Raw genomic sequence first — 19088 nt, forward strand, 5'->3', positions numbered from 1 at the left:
ACATAGTTCGATTGTTCAATCTGGTCGAGATTTGACCGAGTTATGACTCGTTGAGTGCACTTGCACACATGGCACGCTGTTCGTATACATTTGGGACCAAAAAAAAGTATCAGAATGTGGGAACAAATGGCCCGGTCGGCCGACCCAAAACAAGGTCATTATTTGTTTTGGCCTAAAAGAACTGGCAACGTCCATGTTTGAAAGCTCAATGTTTCCAAACTTGTCATTTGCCATACAGATACACGTAAACGCGTATAGCGACAAACTCAGGACACACAGCATAACAAAAGCAACTGTCCATGTCTGTGTTTGAATAACAAACACTCTACCACTACCAGCTCTACCACTCGGTATTGAGCACTCTCTTGGACAGCCTGGAACCTCTCTGTTCTATGTTTGAATACTCACTCCAATCTTGACATGAACCACATACGTACCGTCAGCATAGTACGAATGAACATTCCACACAACTGACAGCAAAGCAACACGCTTTCGAGGCACGTATCTCCTCCGTTTTCAAAATATACACAGGTTTGCAAAGAGAGGCTTCCACGATTTCTCCTCCCCAGCTGAATCATGTAATGTACCCAATCAATGAACGGAGCCGTTCACAATGATTTACATGCAACTTCACGGGTGGTGGCTGGGAACAAAATTGGTGAAGCGTATTAAAAAACCTCTTATAAATTAATCCTTGGCTCTCCACCCGAGTCTTACTAAAATGGTTCGCGTGAGACTCGGCTGCAGGCCGAGTTTTCCGCACCCGTAGAACCCCCCCCCCCCCCCTCTTTAACCCTTTGCGTGCGGATGACGTGTATACACGCGCCTGAACCCCATGCCGGTTCTCTGAGGACGTGTGTACACGCACTTCGGTTTGCGTCATGTACGTGGTGAATAGACCAGTGTACAAACTTTCGTTACTCTGTGGAAGAGTATCCGATCTCCACATACGAAACACAGTTGGAAAGGTATTGAGCTCAGCTTTCCAGAGATATAAAGGTCTTTGCGATAGGATAAAGATTCACCGAGGGCGACAAAATGAACACGGAAATCACGGGCTGGAGTGATCGCGAATTTTTTTGTTCGTGACTTCGCAGTTTTTTGGAGCATGCCAGGGGATTTCCCTTTTGCCCTGCGCATGCGTTATGGACATCAAATGAAGCGCGTGGATCTCAGCTTTGCAGAGCAGTTTGAATCGTGAAAATCGGTTGAATTTGAGCCAGGAGCCGAAAAAGAATTTGTGACTGAGTTGTTGTTTCGTTCCGAGGCATGGTGGGCCAGTTTGGAGAGGTCATGGAAGTGGCCCTGGTGGAACTGAGAGCTTCCAGGATGGATTCGCTTGGTCCTGATCGTTCCAACAAGCCCAGGATGATGAAATTCCATCCAGGTGAACTGAAATGAGAATAAATTTGGTTCCGAGCAGTGCACACAAACTCCATCAGGAGAGTGCGTACTCTGGAGCGCCAGATTACTGTGGAAAACAGGCCAGCATGCAAAGGGTTAAGGATCAAGGCGCAGATGCAGCTCCTAAAGCCAAGTAAAGGGGTGGGAGGTGAATAGATCAGACCCACCACAAAGTGGTCAAAGACCAAAAATCCCATTTGCTTCATCCAGATCTCAACTAGATCTTTACTAGATCTCTCACAAAACTTCCCTACTTTGCAGGAACATCCTAGGGTCATAATATCACCACTCCAACTCACTCTCGAAGGCTCTGCAGTCGCCGTTCCAGCCACAGGCGTTTGTTGGGCAGGTCTAGAAGGCCGGTGGAGCGTGACGCAAACGCGTACGCATCGTCATCCAGCAGGTCGATGTTACCGCGTACAAACTCATTGAACAGGCTGTAGTACCTGTCGTGATTGCCCAGCGCTGTCAGTATGCTGCAGATCACCTGTACAGAGAGGATGCAGAGCGGAGTGTAAATATTATCAGTGAGGTGAGGTGCAGAGGGAATGTCAATAATAATCAAGTGTATGTGTGTGGGGGGGGGCAAAAGGGATGCAGAGTGGAGTGTAAATACAGTCAGACCTCGGGGGGGGGGGGGGGGGGGGCAAAAGGGATGCAGAGCGGAGTGTAAATACAGTCAGACCTCGGGGGTGGGGGTGGTGGTGCAAAGAGATGCAATACATCAGTGAGGTGACTGCGTACGTTCACGAACAACGACATCTCGCCAGCAATAACGGCTGCTTTCCCATGCATGATCGAGGGTAGTTATCCACAAGGCTGCGTGCACATTGTACAAGAGGAGAGCCAGGTTTCCTGCAGTTACAATTACCCTGCTTCACTGGTTATAAGGCAACCACCAAATACTTGAATGGAATTCAAATACTGGTTCAATATGGATATAATCAATAGCGGTTAAACTCCACTTGTAAGTCAAATACCACTTTAAAGTCGTTTTAGGTCATAAAAGGCTGACTTGCAAGTGTAAAAGCACGCCACTACCCTGAAGACATCACCAGGCTTAGAAGCAAACGTACGGTTTGCGTCTTCTCACGCAGATCCTCGCACTCGTACGGTTTGCGCAGCAGTCGGCCGAGAAGCGAGAGCTGGGCAACGTATACACATACACGCACGTGCACGCACACACACGCACATGCACACGCACACACACACACACCGACAGTGGAATACAGCAGCACGTAAAGCAAAGCCACTCACATACACCTGGAAAGATGACTTCCATGTGCTGGGGGAGAGGGATCTCACAAAAGACTGATATCAGACAGGTGCAGTGTCCAAAACCAGCTACTGCAAGAGTCGAAAGTATGACGAGTCTAAAGTTTAAGGATTTGCAAAAATCTGAATGTTGCCAAGTGTATTCTGATTCATGTTTCTCCGTTTTGCGACATGGACGTCTTGGGGATCAGTTACAGGTGAAGGTTTTGGAGGCTGAGTTACAACGCATTCATAAGCCTGACATTTGTGTTCAAAAGGAGAGTGTTATCTTTTTGAAATTGTTCAACCAGTATAACGTTGTGTTCGTCTGGCCGTGTTGGGCCAGAATTTTGTCACTAGTGTTGTTTCATACCTGTTGAATTTTGTCCCCTTTGGAGTGTTCGATTGTTACCGTTCACGCACATGGCATCGCTCAAGAATACCTTGTGATACTTTTTTTGGCATTGTTTAGGTGTTTTAATATCACTATTGATCCTTTATAGTAATCTGTGTTGCAATTGTGTTAATTAGTACATGTACAACGATGCTTCCTGATGAGCGTTGTGCGAAAGCTAGTTCGATGCATGTTCATATATATTTTTCATCGTTCCTATTATTGTTTTTCACATTACAGTTCCAGCACAGTTATTTCGTTGTCCATCACCACTTTACATTTCAATAAAACCGTCGTAACAAGTCGCTTCAGCTGATTCTGTTCATTGCCATCTTAAAATTTGTAAAAATGTCCCACTTTATAGCGGGCACGAAGTTTAACAACCCTGCCATCAACACACCTGTCTTCTATTTCTCTAGCACAGATGAGAGAAGCCATTAGAGATTCTCCTTTTACAGGGATCTGATCCGCTTGCAATGGGGCATGAATCAGAAGTAGTCAGCTGACGAGTGGGTTCTGTGCCAGGGGCGCCCTGCCCCAAAAACCGGGCGCCCAGATTTTTACCGTAAAATGGGTGTTTATATCAATAATACCCCATTTTTGGGGCAGGGCGCCCCGGGCCCAGAACCAGCTCGTCAGCTAACCACGTGTACTATCAGATGAGGCCAGACTGGAGGGGAACACTCACCTGCTCTGGTTTGGCCTTCATCAGCTCCACCACGCAGCGCTCGCTGGCGCTGAAGTTGGCGTACATGAGCGGCGGCCAGTCCTGGTTGTCCACGCAGTCCACGCGATGTCCGTGATGCAGCAGTGCTTGTATGCAGTGCAGGTGACCCACTGCCGCTGCCATGTGTAGTGGTGACACACCCAGTAAGTCCTATACAAACATAACAACAGCAATCAGCAACAACAGCAATCAGAAACAACAGAAATCAGAAACAACAGAAATCAGCAACAACAGAAATCAGCAACAGTAGCACGAAAAGCAGTAGCAACAGCAGCAGGAGCAACAGCAGCAGCAGCAGTAGAAACAATAACACCACTAGCAGCAGCAGCAGCAGCATCATCATCACAGTATTACCGACAGCAAAAGCAACCATAAAAAAATTGAAAAAAATTCACGGTTCCCGTCAGACTCGGCTAGTCGCCAAGTTTTCCGCATCCGTAGGAACGCCACCACCCTTCAAGGATCAAGGCACAGATGCAGCTCCTAAAGCAACCATAACACCCATAACACCGGCACAATCAAGCACCCCGGAGCCACAACTAGAACATCTGTCATCACTGGAAAACTACTATAGCAGAAAACTAAAAAATCACAAACAAGTAGAAACAGAGAATGAAGCATATGAGCATGAACATTTAACTGAAGGCTGTTGCAAAACTTATTTACCAGCGCTGCACGTACAGACTATTCAGAGAGAAAGGAAAACAAATGGCAAAGTGGTACTAACGCGTTCACAAACGGATGCTCCACACTCCAGCAGTGCAAGCACACAGTGTACCCGACCAGCCGCACATGCTCTCATCAATGGCGTGAATCCTGAATGCACATGAACACACAAGCACGTACGCAGAGGCACGTACACGCGCACACACATACACATGCACGTGTGCACACACAGGAATGCACACATGAACACACACACACACACACACACACACAGGAACACACGCATACGCACACACCTCAGACCTCAGACATGCCCATCGCGGGAGCGATGATAGCGAACAGCTATGTTAGACATAGCAACTTTAGACATAGCAACTTGTGCTGGGATTACACCATTCAACAGCTTGCAAGGCTGATGAATTGACCGCCACTATTTTTAGCCTGGTATCCACCACACAGCTGTGCACACACACACAGACACACACACACACACACACACACACACACACACACACAACAATCAAAGATCAACACAACTATATATCAGCTGCCACTCAGAGTTACATGTTCACACGGCACCCACCAGGCAACCAGCACCTAATACTATGAGTGGATTATTTTATTTTGTACATTCCACAGAACAGGGCACAGCACTAGCTTGTTGAAAGTTGTTTTGTGTTACAGTACTGTCGGGTAGCGCCGAAGAACAGAGCGCCGAAGAACAGAGCGCCGAAGAACGACCAGGCTAGAATTTCATCAAGCACAGCATACCAATACGGACACTGTGACTCAACTGAGCATAGACTGTAATACAATGAAAATGTGAACGGTCTAGGCTGCTAGGAGACTGACCCCCGTCCCCCAGTTCTTCGTCGACCGCCAGTACTGTACTCGCTCTGCCTCTGCGGTGTTGAGCACTCTCAGCGCACTGGGTGAATCCTGCGGTATGGGACGTATGCATCAATTTCCCGCCAATATGATTTGTGGGGCAAGTCCACTACAACCATACACACCTTGATACCATCGCTGCATAAACTTTGTGAGGTCATACTCATAAACGTACTATAACGGGTTGGACCTGCCAATTATGGGGTAACTTGCCCCGCAAAAAGATGCCGGTCATCTTAGATGCATACCGGTACCTCCCGTTGAATACTCTCAGCACACTGGGTAATTTTGCACATTCCGTACGAGCCCACACCGCCATGCTAAACAGGGACTACAGAGTTGCGAAGTCATTTCTCCGGCTCCGAGTAGCAGCAAGCGAGGTACATGAAGCAATGACTCTTACAATCCAACGGCAGAGGCTCACGGCAAGTGAGTGCCCGCCACCACCACAAGGACAAGCAAGAAATGACAGCGTATGTTCTACGATACCGGCATAACCGACAATGCAGAAATAGACAGTTACATGGACATGTACACAGTGAGAGGTCGATAGCAAGAGTCTCTATTTTTTTCCCCGCAGGCGTAGGTTTCTGTTTTCGAAGCTCCCGTAAATCTTTCCTCATAGAGCCCAGGCGGCATAAGGCCAGATCGGAGGTACCGTATTTCCCCGACTGTAAGTCGCACCTCCATTTCCACGTCAATGTTATGTCGTTTCAATCTGTTCACTTCAGTAGTAATCATGCTCGATTGTAAGTCGCACCCTTTGTTGGCCGTGAAGCTAAGTATAAAAAGGTGCGACTTATATTCGGGGAAATACGCTAGTTTCCGTAGGGTATTGTAAAGTGAGAAACTTTGGCTAGAGGTTAAATTTCGCTATTGTCGCGACCATCACACATTCACGAATATAAATCGCCGCAAACCTCTCCGTACATTGATTGTAGACAGTACAAGAGATCCGACTGAAGAGATAGAATCGCAAAAGTTTCTCACCACGAACTAGCCCAATTCATGAAACGCTAAATTTGCGCACCGTGAACATTTGTTGCTTTAAAGTAGCAGTAAGTGTTTCTAGTAGTACGCGTCGAAACTGGCGACCTCCGCCATGCCTGGGGCCACCACGAGAACAAACACTCGCGCGACTGCCCTGAGAGATGAAGAGCTGAGGCTGATGGCGTCGTTGCCGGGCATTGAGTTATCTGTGGTAGGTATCCTAAAAAAACATTGGCCACACTTGTCTCGGAATCGGCTGATCGGGAGGCGCGCCTGAACAGACGGGTTGACGTGCTGTCAAGGCAGCTCAAATGTGTGAACGAAGAGGTAGTGTCTCTCGGAGAATCCGCCACTGCCTCGCGAAAAGCTACCCCAAGGCCAGTTTAAACACAGCAGAGCGCGGGTCAACCTTCGCGTAGGGGTACCGCAGCAGGCAGCACGGGTACTCTAAAGCCTGACACCACGCTGTCCCGTAGCGTCCCCAGCAACATTTCCCGTAGCGGTGACGAGCGTGAAGGGGATGGCAGCGAACAAGATGCAACCTGCGTAGACGAAGACAGCTTCCAACCAGTCCAGAACTCGAATCGCAGCAAGAAGCAGTGCGTGCTCCAGGTGATCGCAGACGACAGCCGGAAGATGGTGTCGTCGGAGTCTCCCAGGGCGAAGAAAGCTGTGCTGTACGTTGGCAACCTAGGCGACCAATGCACCGAGGAACGCCTCTAATATAACGAGACTTCCCAGAGTCTAGTGGAGTAGTGGAATCCTTGGTCTAATGTTAGTCACTTCATAATCTTTCCTCGTCTTGTCAAATATTTTAAGTATCCGTCTCCCAACTACTTGGTGTCTCTGGAAGTGTGTTAATCTGAGGGGCAAAGAATAACCTCAAACAATAATAAACCACCAAGGGATTTGGCAACATGAGGAACGCCTCAGGGAGTTTGTGCAACACAGAGTAGCTGCGGTTGGGACATCTGCGGATGTGCACGATTGCAGTATGCACGAATCAGCAAGCGGCAGAATCTCAGCGAGACTGACAGTTGACGCTGCAACAGTCTCGACGATTACCGCTGCAAACTTCTGGCCCATGTACATATTATGGCAGGAAAGTAGAAGTGGCATGGTATTTAGTGCTCTTGTATTACTCTGGTTTACCGTTGGATTGAGAGGAGGTAGCTGCTATATCAAGCCCTGGATGGACAGAGGTGAGTTTTCAATGTTGTGCATGCAGGCCACTTTATGCCAGGCAATGGCATTTCAAAGAAAGCAGTGGAGCACACCACGATGATCCCAGCCCATCTGACAAGACTGATGACATCACCAAGTCTGACCCTCCTGATGACATCACCAAGTCTGACCCTCCTCATCAGAACAGTGATAGTCTCCCACTTGCCGACCCTCTCCTGAACAATGACCAGTAAGACTTTGAAGCTGCTGGTGACGAATGCCTTTGGCATCCGTTCACAGTTTGGCGACTTTCAGCATACCCTTCTGGCATGTGATGCAGATATCGCTGTAGTCACAGAAACCAAGCTGACCCTGGATAAGATGACGCAAGCCGAAGTGATTCTTCCTGGGTATTCCCCTCCAGTAAGACGAGACCGAACGCCTCAGGGTGGAGGCGTGGCTGCGTGGGTGAATCCCACCTAGCTTTCCAAGAACTGGAGGCTGTTCCAACACTTGATCAAGAAGCCGTATGGCTTTCTACCCGCATACGACCTGGCCGCAAAGTTGTCTTGTGTGCTGCCTACCGCCCAGGGTCTCTTCCTGGCAACGATTTCAGTATGGTAGAATACTTGGACCGGACCATTGACGTTGCCCGGGTGGATACACAGCTCCTCATCATCGCTGGCGATTTCAACGGGCCCGGTCTCAATAACACATTCTGCTACATGTGTACGTGCTCTTATTGAGTCATTGATAGACAGATAGTGAACACTCCCACAGAAGTCAAGCCCCCCCCCCCCCCCGCATTTCTAGTACAGTCAGACCTCGCTTAACCGCACACATCCGTTTTTCACACAAATATCCGGATAGGCGAGGGAACCGGATAATCGAACACACATACTGTATGTATGCATGGCATATGCTGTAAATCGGTAACCAACGACTTTCTTCCGGATGGTGAAGGATGCGGATAAAAGAGGACCGGATAAGCGAGGTCCGACCGTATAGGGGTCCCAGCCTAATGCAACGTGCATGCAGGCCTGAGTGGGGGATAGTGACCCAACTGAGCGGCAATGCACTCGTTCTCAAACCCCGCCAGGACTCACCGTCAACATCAGCGGCGTCCACTCCCGGTGCTTTCTGTTTCCATAGCAACTTGATGCAGTGCGCAGCGGCCACGTCGGCGTAGGCGTCGGTGACTCCCTGCACCATGTCGGCACCAAACAGATCCGGCCACGCCTGCTGCTCGCCGACGGCCGCGTCACCATCATCACCATGACTACCTGCACTGTCGCCACGGCCACCAGAGCTGTCGCCATGGCCACCAGAGCTGTTGCCATGGCCACCCATGGTGCGGTGCTGGACTTTGTATGCGGAGCTCAGTAGGTCAGAGGTACCCTGTTCGTCAGACATAGCATGTCACAATGAAATGAAGACATGGAGTGAATAGTTACTGACTCGGGTGGTGAAGAGCCAAGGATTAATTTATAAGAAGAAAAGAAGACCAAAGAGCTACAGGTTGACCAGTTTACAAGCGTAACTTGTAGCTCTTTGGGCTTCTTTTCTTCTTATAAATGGAGTGAAAGCTAGAGAAACGATATTCGTGAATACCGTATTTTTCCAGAGTACACGCGGCACTGGAGTGTGAGAAGCAGCCAGATTTTTGTCACCAATACAGACATCTACCCTGTATTTCACGCTCCATTTCACAATCGTAGTATACGCCGCACAGCCTTTTTTTTTCCGGGCGAATTACGAGTGCAATTAGTGCGCGGCTTGTACTCCGGCAAATACTGTACTACACAGCTGAAAGGTTGCACAGACCCTTTGCACTTGGGCAGTCCGTGCCGCTGCCCCTGACTACTAGTCGAGGGACCCAAACAGATGGAGAACACGACGTTCAGCGAGTGTAAACGAAAAGAGCAAATTTCCCGGCACCGCAAGCCTTTGGGGCAGCACCGGCGCTTGCCTTTCCGGCTCAAGCCAAGGAAGGAGACCTAGGCAGCCCCTCTAACTGCACGCAAGCACGCGCGTTGGACACCAAGTCCATGTCAGCCTGGGTGTTCACTACACTCGTCCGCACCCACTTCAGTGCAAAGTAAACTCCGAATGTTCTCTACCGATTAAAATTCCCCCACGGGATATCGAGGACGGCGCCGAGGACCGTCCAGACGCAAAGGATTTACACAGATTGATCGTGTCCACAAGTCCGAGGGAGTTCAAAACTACATCCACGAACCAGGATATCCCCTATTCACCACACGCCAAACCGGGAAATCCCCTATTCACCATACGCCATACCAGGACAATGCACACATTTTATAGGAAAGAAAAACGGACCAAGGAACTACAAGTTACGCTATACTGTCCACAAACACCACCAGTTACTAAACAATCAGCTCATGCGATAACATTGCACGATACTGACCGACGGTACTGATGTTCTACAATGTACAGCCAACTGCCAAATAGCTCTAGCACGTCTTGGATGCGCACTCCAATATATAATACAATACAATACACACACATCAGTTGGTACCCAGCTCGAAAAGAAAAGAAATGATAGACAATGGTACGGAGACTACGACAAACGTGACAACTAATGAGCGGGCGCTGCACCGAGACGCAGCAGTGATGGTGGCGCATTGATGGCTCTGCCGACCTGAGGTCTCGGCATCGCGGCCAAAAACACGCACCAAAAAGATCACATTATTTGGTTTGCTTACATTGAGTTGAAAGCTCTCCGCCAGCACAGCCAGGTGGTAGCAGTTTGTGCGGTCATTCTTGTTCACAAACAGTGTTGACGCTTTCTCCGCCAGTAGATACTTCAAACACTACAGCACAGCAGAAACACAAGAACAAGAGGGAGAGAGTGTGAGTGAGTGTGTGTGTGTGTGTGTGTGTGTGTGTGCGTGCGTGTGTGTGTGTGTGTGTGTGTGTGTGTGTGTGTGTGTGTGCGTGTGTGTGTGTGTGCGCGCGTCTGTCTGTCAGTGGAAAAGGCATACGAGCATCGTACTAAAGTATTTTGTGTCTTTGTGGACTTGAGAAAGGCCTATGATTCCGTGCCCAGGGCTGCGCTGCATCGTGCTCTTTCTGTCCTTGGTATTCCTCCGACTTTCCTCAAGGTCATTGAGTCATTTCATGTTCCGTCGACAGAGTGACCAAGATAATCGGCGTTCTACCGTATGTAGCGCGACATGGAGTGTGTGAGCAAGTGTTAGTTATTTGTGCATTGTCATGCGATAGAATGAACTTACATTGATGTTGGCTGCACTACAAGCCACGGATACTGCTTCTGGGTGCTTCGACCAGACTGGCCTGGAATCATACACACAAACACATGCACACACACGTACGCACGCACACACACGTGCACACACACACACACACACCACATACGCGAGCACACACACACACACGCACACGTGCACATGCACACACACACACACACACACACACATACACTTTCTTTTTTCGACAATCATGATGGCAGGAAAGAGAGCCCTATGCGACGCAAGTGCAGTGCCAGCAAACCCAGGTCAGGTACTGTTAGGCTACAGTGGACACTGTCATACAGCTCAGGCCAACGAGGCCACAAGAATCCACTTGCTTAAAGCCCAGATTGGGCTCAAGCGGGCTCCGGCTGCCCAGGATTGCCGGCAAGAGGCCAAAATACAGACAGACCTCGCTTAACCGCACACATCCGTTTCCCACCAAAAAATAGCCGGATAGGCGAGGGAACCGGATAATCGAACACACAGAATGTAAATATGTATGGCATATGGTGTAAATTGGTAACCAACGATTTTCTTTGAGATGGCGAGGGATCTGGGTAAAAGAGGACTGGATAAGCGAGGTCTGACTGTACACAATACCTTCATCCTTATCTCGCTGCTACAGTCAACCTCGTAATGACTCCGGGTATAACAACAACTCTCAACTAACAACACCCTTTTCAGACCTGGATAAAAAGAAAGGACAACATGTTACGAGTTATGACCAACTGTCCACCAACGCAACCAGATCATTATGCAGTCAGCGAGTGCGACAAAATGGCACAAAACTGACAAGGAGCTGCCATTTTGTCGCACTCGCTGACTGCATAATTATGATCTGGTTACGTTGGTGGACAGATAGTCATAACTCGTAACATTTTTGCCCTTTCTTTTCATCCGTGATTACTTTCGCTCAACATCCGAGTTTAACCCTTTGTGTACCAGGCATCTAATGTATGCACGGGGTACTCATCGGTAATGATGGACCTATAGCATCAAACTAAGACACATTTTGTATGTGCAAGTTATGTTTTTCTGAATCTGTTGGTATCAATGTGTCCAGGTAAGAAAATATTTTGACCTAGCACACAACTATAGATACAGGCCATACCCTGGAATACCTATTTCTGAGTCAATTGTCCATATTTCTGACAATTTAGATCCGTGTACTCGGAATCGTGAACATACTTGCTGACATTGCCCTTCTTCACACAGAGCAACAGGAGACCACTGCACTAGTGTATAGCCGCCAGTTGCATGCTTCAACAATAGCGAAATAGACGGAAAAGAGCCATATTGCGTGAATACCAGATGCCAAACAATTGCATCAAAATTTCAAATTATTGAAATTGTGTCAGATTTGAATATGTACTTTTCACTTATCTACTTGCGTCCAGCGAGGGTATTGGCGATTGAGAAGACCAGGAATAGTCGATGGGTGAGGAAATTCACCTGCCTTGATTATTTCAGGCCATCGCTGCGCTCCCTCTCGCTGCTGCTTGGAGAGCGAATACTGCAATGGCTTCAGCGATGGAAATTCTCATTTTCGATTCAGATCCTGAGACTATATCGCTACTACAACTCTCTCCTGGCGTTCACCATCACTAGTAGACATCGACAACAGCTAGAGCAAGCTATATTCCAGATACAAGCAGCGTAACCGAACGAAAACACGATCGAAATTGCTAAAATATATCGCAGAGCGCTGAAATTGCAAAGCGCACTTTTCGCCGCGATCGTTCTCCATACTTTCAAATGGCAACCTACCCACATCATACATCAAAATTTGCAGTGGGATCTCAGCTGTCCAGCGCAACAAACCGCGTGTCGATCGGAGCAAGGACGCCGCTGAACGGCGCGGCGCAGTGCGGTGCGTCGAACCGTAACGTACGTTACGGTTCGAGATGGGGCTGGTACACAAAGGGTTAAACTTTTCAGACATGGTGACCATTTAGCCTGCATACTTTCAACCACTCACGAATAACAACCAAATCTTCAGGCCTTGTGACAATTCGACTACATACTTTCAACCTCACGAATAACGACGATTTTCTCATGGACGATCAAGGGTTGTTATTCGCAAGGCTGACTGCATAGTGCGTACCATCCATACCATATATAGAACGTACATGTTTGAGGAGCAGATGCAAGTTTTGGAGCTCCGAGAATCTGTCCATTTTTGTCTCTAAAAAGCCGAGACTTTGCTCTATTCAATCGGAAGAGGGTTTTCCAAAGAATGAGCACGCTTTTTACGCAAAGCTGCTGTTGTCCGCCGGAGTAAAGCCAGGCGACGTGAAGCAAGTTGACCTAAATGGCCGACGAGGCTTCTGCAGAATCACGCTGAGCTGCACTGAAGTACGGGACGATGGTCTAACAAAGGGCCTGCAGCTCGAGGGAACACCGTTGACTTTGGTGGTTGGCGACGGAGCTGTAATATCAGTCTATGCCTATGGCGTGGCTGAAGACGTTTCCCTTTCCGCCATTGTTTCTTCAGTGGAGAAATTCGGGACAGTGATCGGGAAGCCGAAGCGGGAAGTCTGAAAGTTAGAGGAACCCCACTAGCCCCAAGCACTGAGCTTACAACTTCCAGCCACGAATCAGACATGGTGTATCACGTTAGTTGTTATCACATCATTTCAGGGTACACTGGCAACAAATTTTCTCCTTGATTAGCAATGGTGGCCTGAATTATTGTCTTGCAGAGATCTGTTCCGTAGAGGGCTGAAACCGTGTACGTTAGCATAGTACCAACTGTCGCTGTACCCTCTGTCATTGTGCTGCCGGGATCTCATCAGAAAATACGCGTATGGCACAGGGGCCAGGCCCCCACGTGCTACAAGTATAGTTCAAGCAACCATGTGGCCAAGAGCTGCACTCAGGACGTAAACAAAAACTCTGCAACTGGTACGTTGTACTCTGAAAAGGCTGGGTCCGGGTCAAGCACAAGTCAGATCATGGACTCGGTGAGCGACAGTGCAACTGCGGACTCAGAGATGTCACCACGTGGAGCTACAGGGCTGCATGCAGACTCAGAGCGGTCACCCCCTGCACCTGTTGGACCGCCATGCACAAACCCGGTGACACCCACAGCAGTTCAGAGCAAAGAGCAATTCAGCTGTGCAATCTCACAGATGCTGCACCAAGTGTGCAGTGGGACTAGCCAGACAAGAACCCCACTGCAGGGCGGCACTAGATTCCACAGAGGCAGAGGGAAGGCGGCTCACCACAACACCAGTCACCTGACACCGACACAAATGGCTTCATCCGAGCCTCAGGGAAGCACACCTTCCCAGCACTTCCCCGGACTGCTCAACCCGACAACGATTCCCCAGGTTCTTCTGGAAGTGAGGAGTACTGACCTGATATCTCACCACTCGACCTAGGACAGAGTTTCCCCTAAATCCACATGCTACCCCATTTCAACCCACGTCTATACCTACATGGCCCCGACTTCGCCTTTACATGACCAATGCATTACTGCTGTCCAAGCTTGGTGAGCTTCAGCACGCAGTGAAGATCTGAAAGCCTGATGTTATTATCGTGACAGAGACCAAGCTCACTGCAGACAAGGTCACCCTGGCGGAAGTCTCACTACCTGGATATGCCCTTTCCATTCGTCGAGACCGCACCGGTCATGGAGGAGGAGTTGCGGTCTGGATTAGGGACGGCATTTCCTTTCAGCACCTCCATGACATCGACTGTGGCTATCACGAAATTAATGTCTTCAAGAGCATCTCTGCGAAGTATGGTATGTCCAATCGCGTCCAAAGGTCCCAAAATCACGCTCGATAGGGATACAAAAAGTGGTGAAAAACGGCTATATTCAAGCATTTTCAAGACTTTCGCAGCACCATATTGACTGGACCTGGGAGTTTTTACCCGTTTAGGTGCCAGGAGAAGAATTCTTTCCCTAGCACGGAATTTGATGGCTGGGCCTAGGTAGCATGACATCACAGTTCCTGTATTATCTCCATAATTATATAAGCCCTGGGCTGATATTTTTTCAACCAGTCTGGACCCCGGCCTTCTACTAGAGACTGGGCTTATAATTTTTCAACCACCTGGTACATGTACATGGCCTATTATTTTGCATTATATCAGTAGCACAACGTTTTCCAGCAGGTACCGCGACTGCAGTTTTGTGCTTTCTGGCACACTAAGTGAGCCTGAACTTTAGATCTCGGCGATCACAGACTTTTACCACAGCAAGCAGCATGCGTTTAGGTGATGTGTGACGTCAAACATGCATGGACATGATCCATACAGTTCTCCATTATAAGCCCTGCCCTTTTTTTTGGAGACTGCGCTTGTATATCTTCGAAGTCCTATTAGAGTGCGCTTATAATAGAGATTGGGCTTCTACAAGAGACTGCGCTTGTAATAGAGACTGGGCTTCTACAAGAGACTGCGCTTGTAATAGAGACTGGGCTTCTACAAGAGACTGCGCTTGCAATAGAGATAATACAGTGTAGGCCACTAGCTGCAAGAAAGAGTCTGAGGACCAATGTCGCCTGGCCTCCACCACAATGGCTGCTGCACGTTCCCGTTGCGTGCACTGCATGTTTTTTAGTAAAAACAAAACAAAAAATAAACTAGAAGAAATCACATGGAAACGAGTAATGAAGCAACTATCCACGACAGTAACAATTGTTACAGTCATGGATAGCTATTCATAACTAATGTTAACCCTTTATGGACGGATTACTAGCACAGTACGCACCAGAATTACAAAATGTCAGTACAATTTTCAACTTTACCATGTCAAAACTTTGGTGTCCTTCACTTGATTTTCACAATCAAGGGCTCATTGGAAAGCTCTTGACGAGAGCAACGCCAGGGTACCAATCTCCATTATCCAGCCGCCACAAATCAGGCGCGGTAACACAGCAAAGTCGTCTCCAAGCCTGATATGCAAGCAAATTCGTCCCATCAACGCCATTCCACTCTCCTTCATCGCAGAACGCTCAAATCTGTTTGAGACGATTCAAACTTCAGCCAGCTACGTCATTATCATGTGCTGAGTAGCTCAAAGAGCACACGAAAAGGGATTTCCCCCCAAAATGGCGAAATGATTGATCAAAAATTTGAATTTGCCGAGGTAAGAATACGGCGTGCGATATCTCTGGCGTCCGACATCGTAACTCTTCGGCAATTGTTGCATTGGACAGCTTGGAGTTCCCGCTACCACGTAGACCCTTCGATTGTGGAATTTGCTCAAGAAACAATGGAGTTACGAAGTTACGAAGTTTCGATCTTATTAGATCGAAACTCGTACAGTCCGTCCACAAAGGGTTAACTCGGATGGTGAGCCAATTAAAAAACTTGCCTCCTTTTTCACCAAATAACTAATTTCCATGTGATTTCTTCTAGTGTATTTATATGTATTGGCTCAGTATCCGAGTTTTTTCTAAGCACTCGCAGACTCCATTGCAGCCACTCACACATTACAGGGTACCTCACTCCAAACTCTTCAACTACGGTCTCTTCGCTGCATACGTTCACTTCACTTCCAAAAAAATATTAGAGATAAATTGAATGCACCAAATTTTCGGGCATGGCCCATCTTCAGGGAGAAAAACCATTCAACATTTTTGGAAGTGAAGTGAACGTATGCAGCGAAGAGACCGTAGTTGGAGAGTTTGAAGTGAGGTACCCTGTAAAGTATCCGAGTTAAAAAAACAAAACAATACAGAAGTCAGAACGGTTGGTTGCCGTGTATCAAAAAAACAATAGCAGAGAGTGGTACTCACTTGAAGCACTCGGCCAGCACTCGCAGACCTGCCGCTGCCGTTTCGCTCATCCTCACACCGCACTGGTCCTGCATCAGGGTTAGCGAGCAGCACGCGCACCAGTCCCTGAAGGACGGGGCGTCAGAGAGAGACTCGGCTGACGACGAGTCCACTCGTCCCGGCCCTGGTTCTTGCTCCACTGGCCAGAGATCACATGTCGCGTCTAAAACAAACATCCGCCGCATTGATAAGCAGAAACAGAAGGGAGAAAGGTATGAGAGAGCGCAAGGCACCTAGCTAAAACCCACAATCCACCCGGCATTGCTCCAGCTCTTCTTAGATCAGCCGAAAAGAATACTGAAAACAAGGTATTTTCGGTGTACCGTACTTTCCGGAGTACAAGCCGCACCCATATTTCTTGTCACGAAATGCAGATATCCACCCTGTATATCGCCGTTCATTTGACCAACGTGGTATAAGCAAGGTCAACTTTTCGATGTGAATTACTCCATAAAATCTCTCGATATTTTACAACTCCCTGGTAACAACCATGAACCCTGTACTGCACCACGCACGACATCATCATACACAGCATGATCACGAATGACATCATCACACACAACATGGTCACACATGACATCATCATCACACACGACATCATCATACATGACATCATCATGCACATCACTACGCAACAGTACACCCGTACTCCGACACATGTCACACCACGCATGCACACATTCCAGCAGAGCATGAAAGCAGAATTTAAACGGGCTAGCCAGAAACAGTACCTGTCCTTTCTCCGCAACCTGCACCACTACCATCGTCAGCATCAGCATCAGCACCCTTGGAAACGACACCATCCTGCTGACAATGCGCCCGGATCGCGTGCGGCCATTCCAGCACCCGCTTCAGCAACTTTGCAGACTGCGCGTCAGTCAGCAATGGCCGCTCATCCACAGTGCAGCACTTGCACAGCAAGCGCAAACACTGCACATCACGGCTGAAGAGAATCGCCGGTGCTTTCTCCACGCTAGACAGGGTTAGAGGGTCCAGCTGTGACAAATGAAGAAAAAGGAAAAGAAAAAAAGAAAACAATCTGGAGCCTGCAGCAAAATTCACAGCATCAAACTTTAAATATAATAGCTATAAAGAGAACAAATAGACCCTTTGCGCAATAAGCGAGAGGGGTCGAGACGGGGCATGCTGTGCGCGCGCTGCACACTTGGCATGCAACCAGCATGCATGGTTTGCTGCAGGACGTGATCAAGTTTCCTGTGACAGGCTAGGTTTTCACGGTCCCGACGCGATGTTCATGTATGTACTCCCCAGCCTTTTTTCATTTGAAGTTTTTTTAGTTCTGAAGGAAGAAGTTCCGAAATGCTTTCCAAGGACTGCTGTTGGGTTCTTGTTTGGAGCAACCGTCATCCCTTGTCTAAGAAACCCACTTGTTTTTCCAGGCGTTCCCTAGTGATGCTAGCATTCTACTCTCTTGAATCCTGGCTATCTGGCGAGAAGGGCAGCAGTTTGCTGCGACATCGTTCACAGTCACGGTTTTGCTCGGAACACTTTGTCGATGAAGACAGTCACTTTCATCGTTTTGCGAAGACGCGGAACGTCCTGCCAAGAGACTCTGGAGCTTGAGAGAAAGGCATGACCCATCCCTGTCTTCGCTATTCGAGGAAGATCGACTGCTTGCTGGCGCTGCTCGAGCTGCTGATGTTGAAGTGCAGAGAGACGCAGCCTCATCGCTCAGGCGTGCAGAGAAGGCCATCTGAGTTCGAGCTGTGGCTGTGTGCACGATATGACAGACTTTCACGTTATGCACATAGCCACCAAAGTAAAACTCATGGACACTATCCACGGGCTTCTTCACTAGTACTACTCCATCAGCTCCCTAGCCCTCTTCACTGTCGTCGGCGACTTGCCCCTGCGTTGGAGATGAGCAAGCCTGGTGTGGCACTCACTCTGGGAAACAGAGGTTCATCACTCATCGAGTCATCCACTGGGACGCATGAAATGTTGGGCACGACGACTGTACACTCGAGGAAGTGGTGCCCTTCTTAGTTCTAGGAGCATCAGGGTTCTGCATAGAGAAGTGTTCTCTACATCGACAGAGAAGAGAAGGTAGAGAAAATAAAAATAAATTTCAATCAACAGTAATCCGAAATATCCACTGACTGCGGAAAACTTACCGCTCCAACAACTCCTTCTTTTTCCAGACAGATACGCACCCTCATTCAGCAGAAAACTGTTCAGTTCCTTCACAGGCCATTCTTCATTTGACAGTTCGTCCACGGGTGCCACAGCCATCGATGGCAAACCACTCGACACTCTCTCCTCCATCTCCAAAATGGAAAAATACAGTGTTTCACCATGCTCAACAACGGATACTCTGCACAAAAATCGAAGAGGATGCCCCGTCTCGGATCACGTGACCGTTATTGTGCAAAGGGTCTATTCTGCTGTCATCGCCACACTACAACAAAGTCATGAAGGTTTACCAAAATCGATTTTCTTGTCACAATCATCAGTGGAAAGCCGTGACTGAAGAATAACCATGCTAATGAGTGATATGCACGGGCTTTGTGCACCCG

At 48.3% G+C, this 19088-nt stretch overlaps 1 protein-coding gene across 1 annotated transcript in view; it reads right to left on the reverse strand.

The window, feature by feature from the left end:
* Nucleotides 1–19088, reverse strand: part of LOC135827918 (uncharacterized) — a 78369-nt gene that overhangs the window by 39472 nt on the left and 19809 nt on the right. Inside the window, exons 11-20 of the mRNA XM_065340355.1 lie at nucleotides 17283–17547; nucleotides 16513–16714; nucleotides 10745–10805; nucleotides 10214–10321; nucleotides 8594–8885; nucleotides 4507–4595; nucleotides 3741–3929; nucleotides 2481–2549; nucleotides 1704–1891; nucleotides 438–505 (exon numbers count right to left, since the gene is read on the reverse strand). Of these exons, the coding sequence (XP_065196427.1) occupies nucleotides 438–505; nucleotides 1704–1891; nucleotides 2481–2549; nucleotides 3741–3929; nucleotides 4507–4595; nucleotides 8594–8885; nucleotides 10214–10321; nucleotides 10745–10805; nucleotides 16513–16714; nucleotides 17283–17547 (1531 nt within the window). The remainder of the gene's footprint in view (nucleotides 1–437; nucleotides 506–1703; nucleotides 1892–2480; nucleotides 2550–3740; nucleotides 3930–4506; nucleotides 4596–8593; nucleotides 8886–10213; nucleotides 10322–10744; nucleotides 10806–16512; nucleotides 16715–17282; nucleotides 17548–19088) is intronic.

This window comes from Sycon ciliatum, chromosome 12 (assembly GCF_964019385.1).
Source record: "Sycon ciliatum chromosome 12, ocSycCili1.1, whole genome shotgun sequence".
NCBI classification, from domain to species: Eukaryota; Metazoa; Porifera; class Calcarea; order Leucosolenida; family Sycettidae; genus Sycon; species Sycon ciliatum.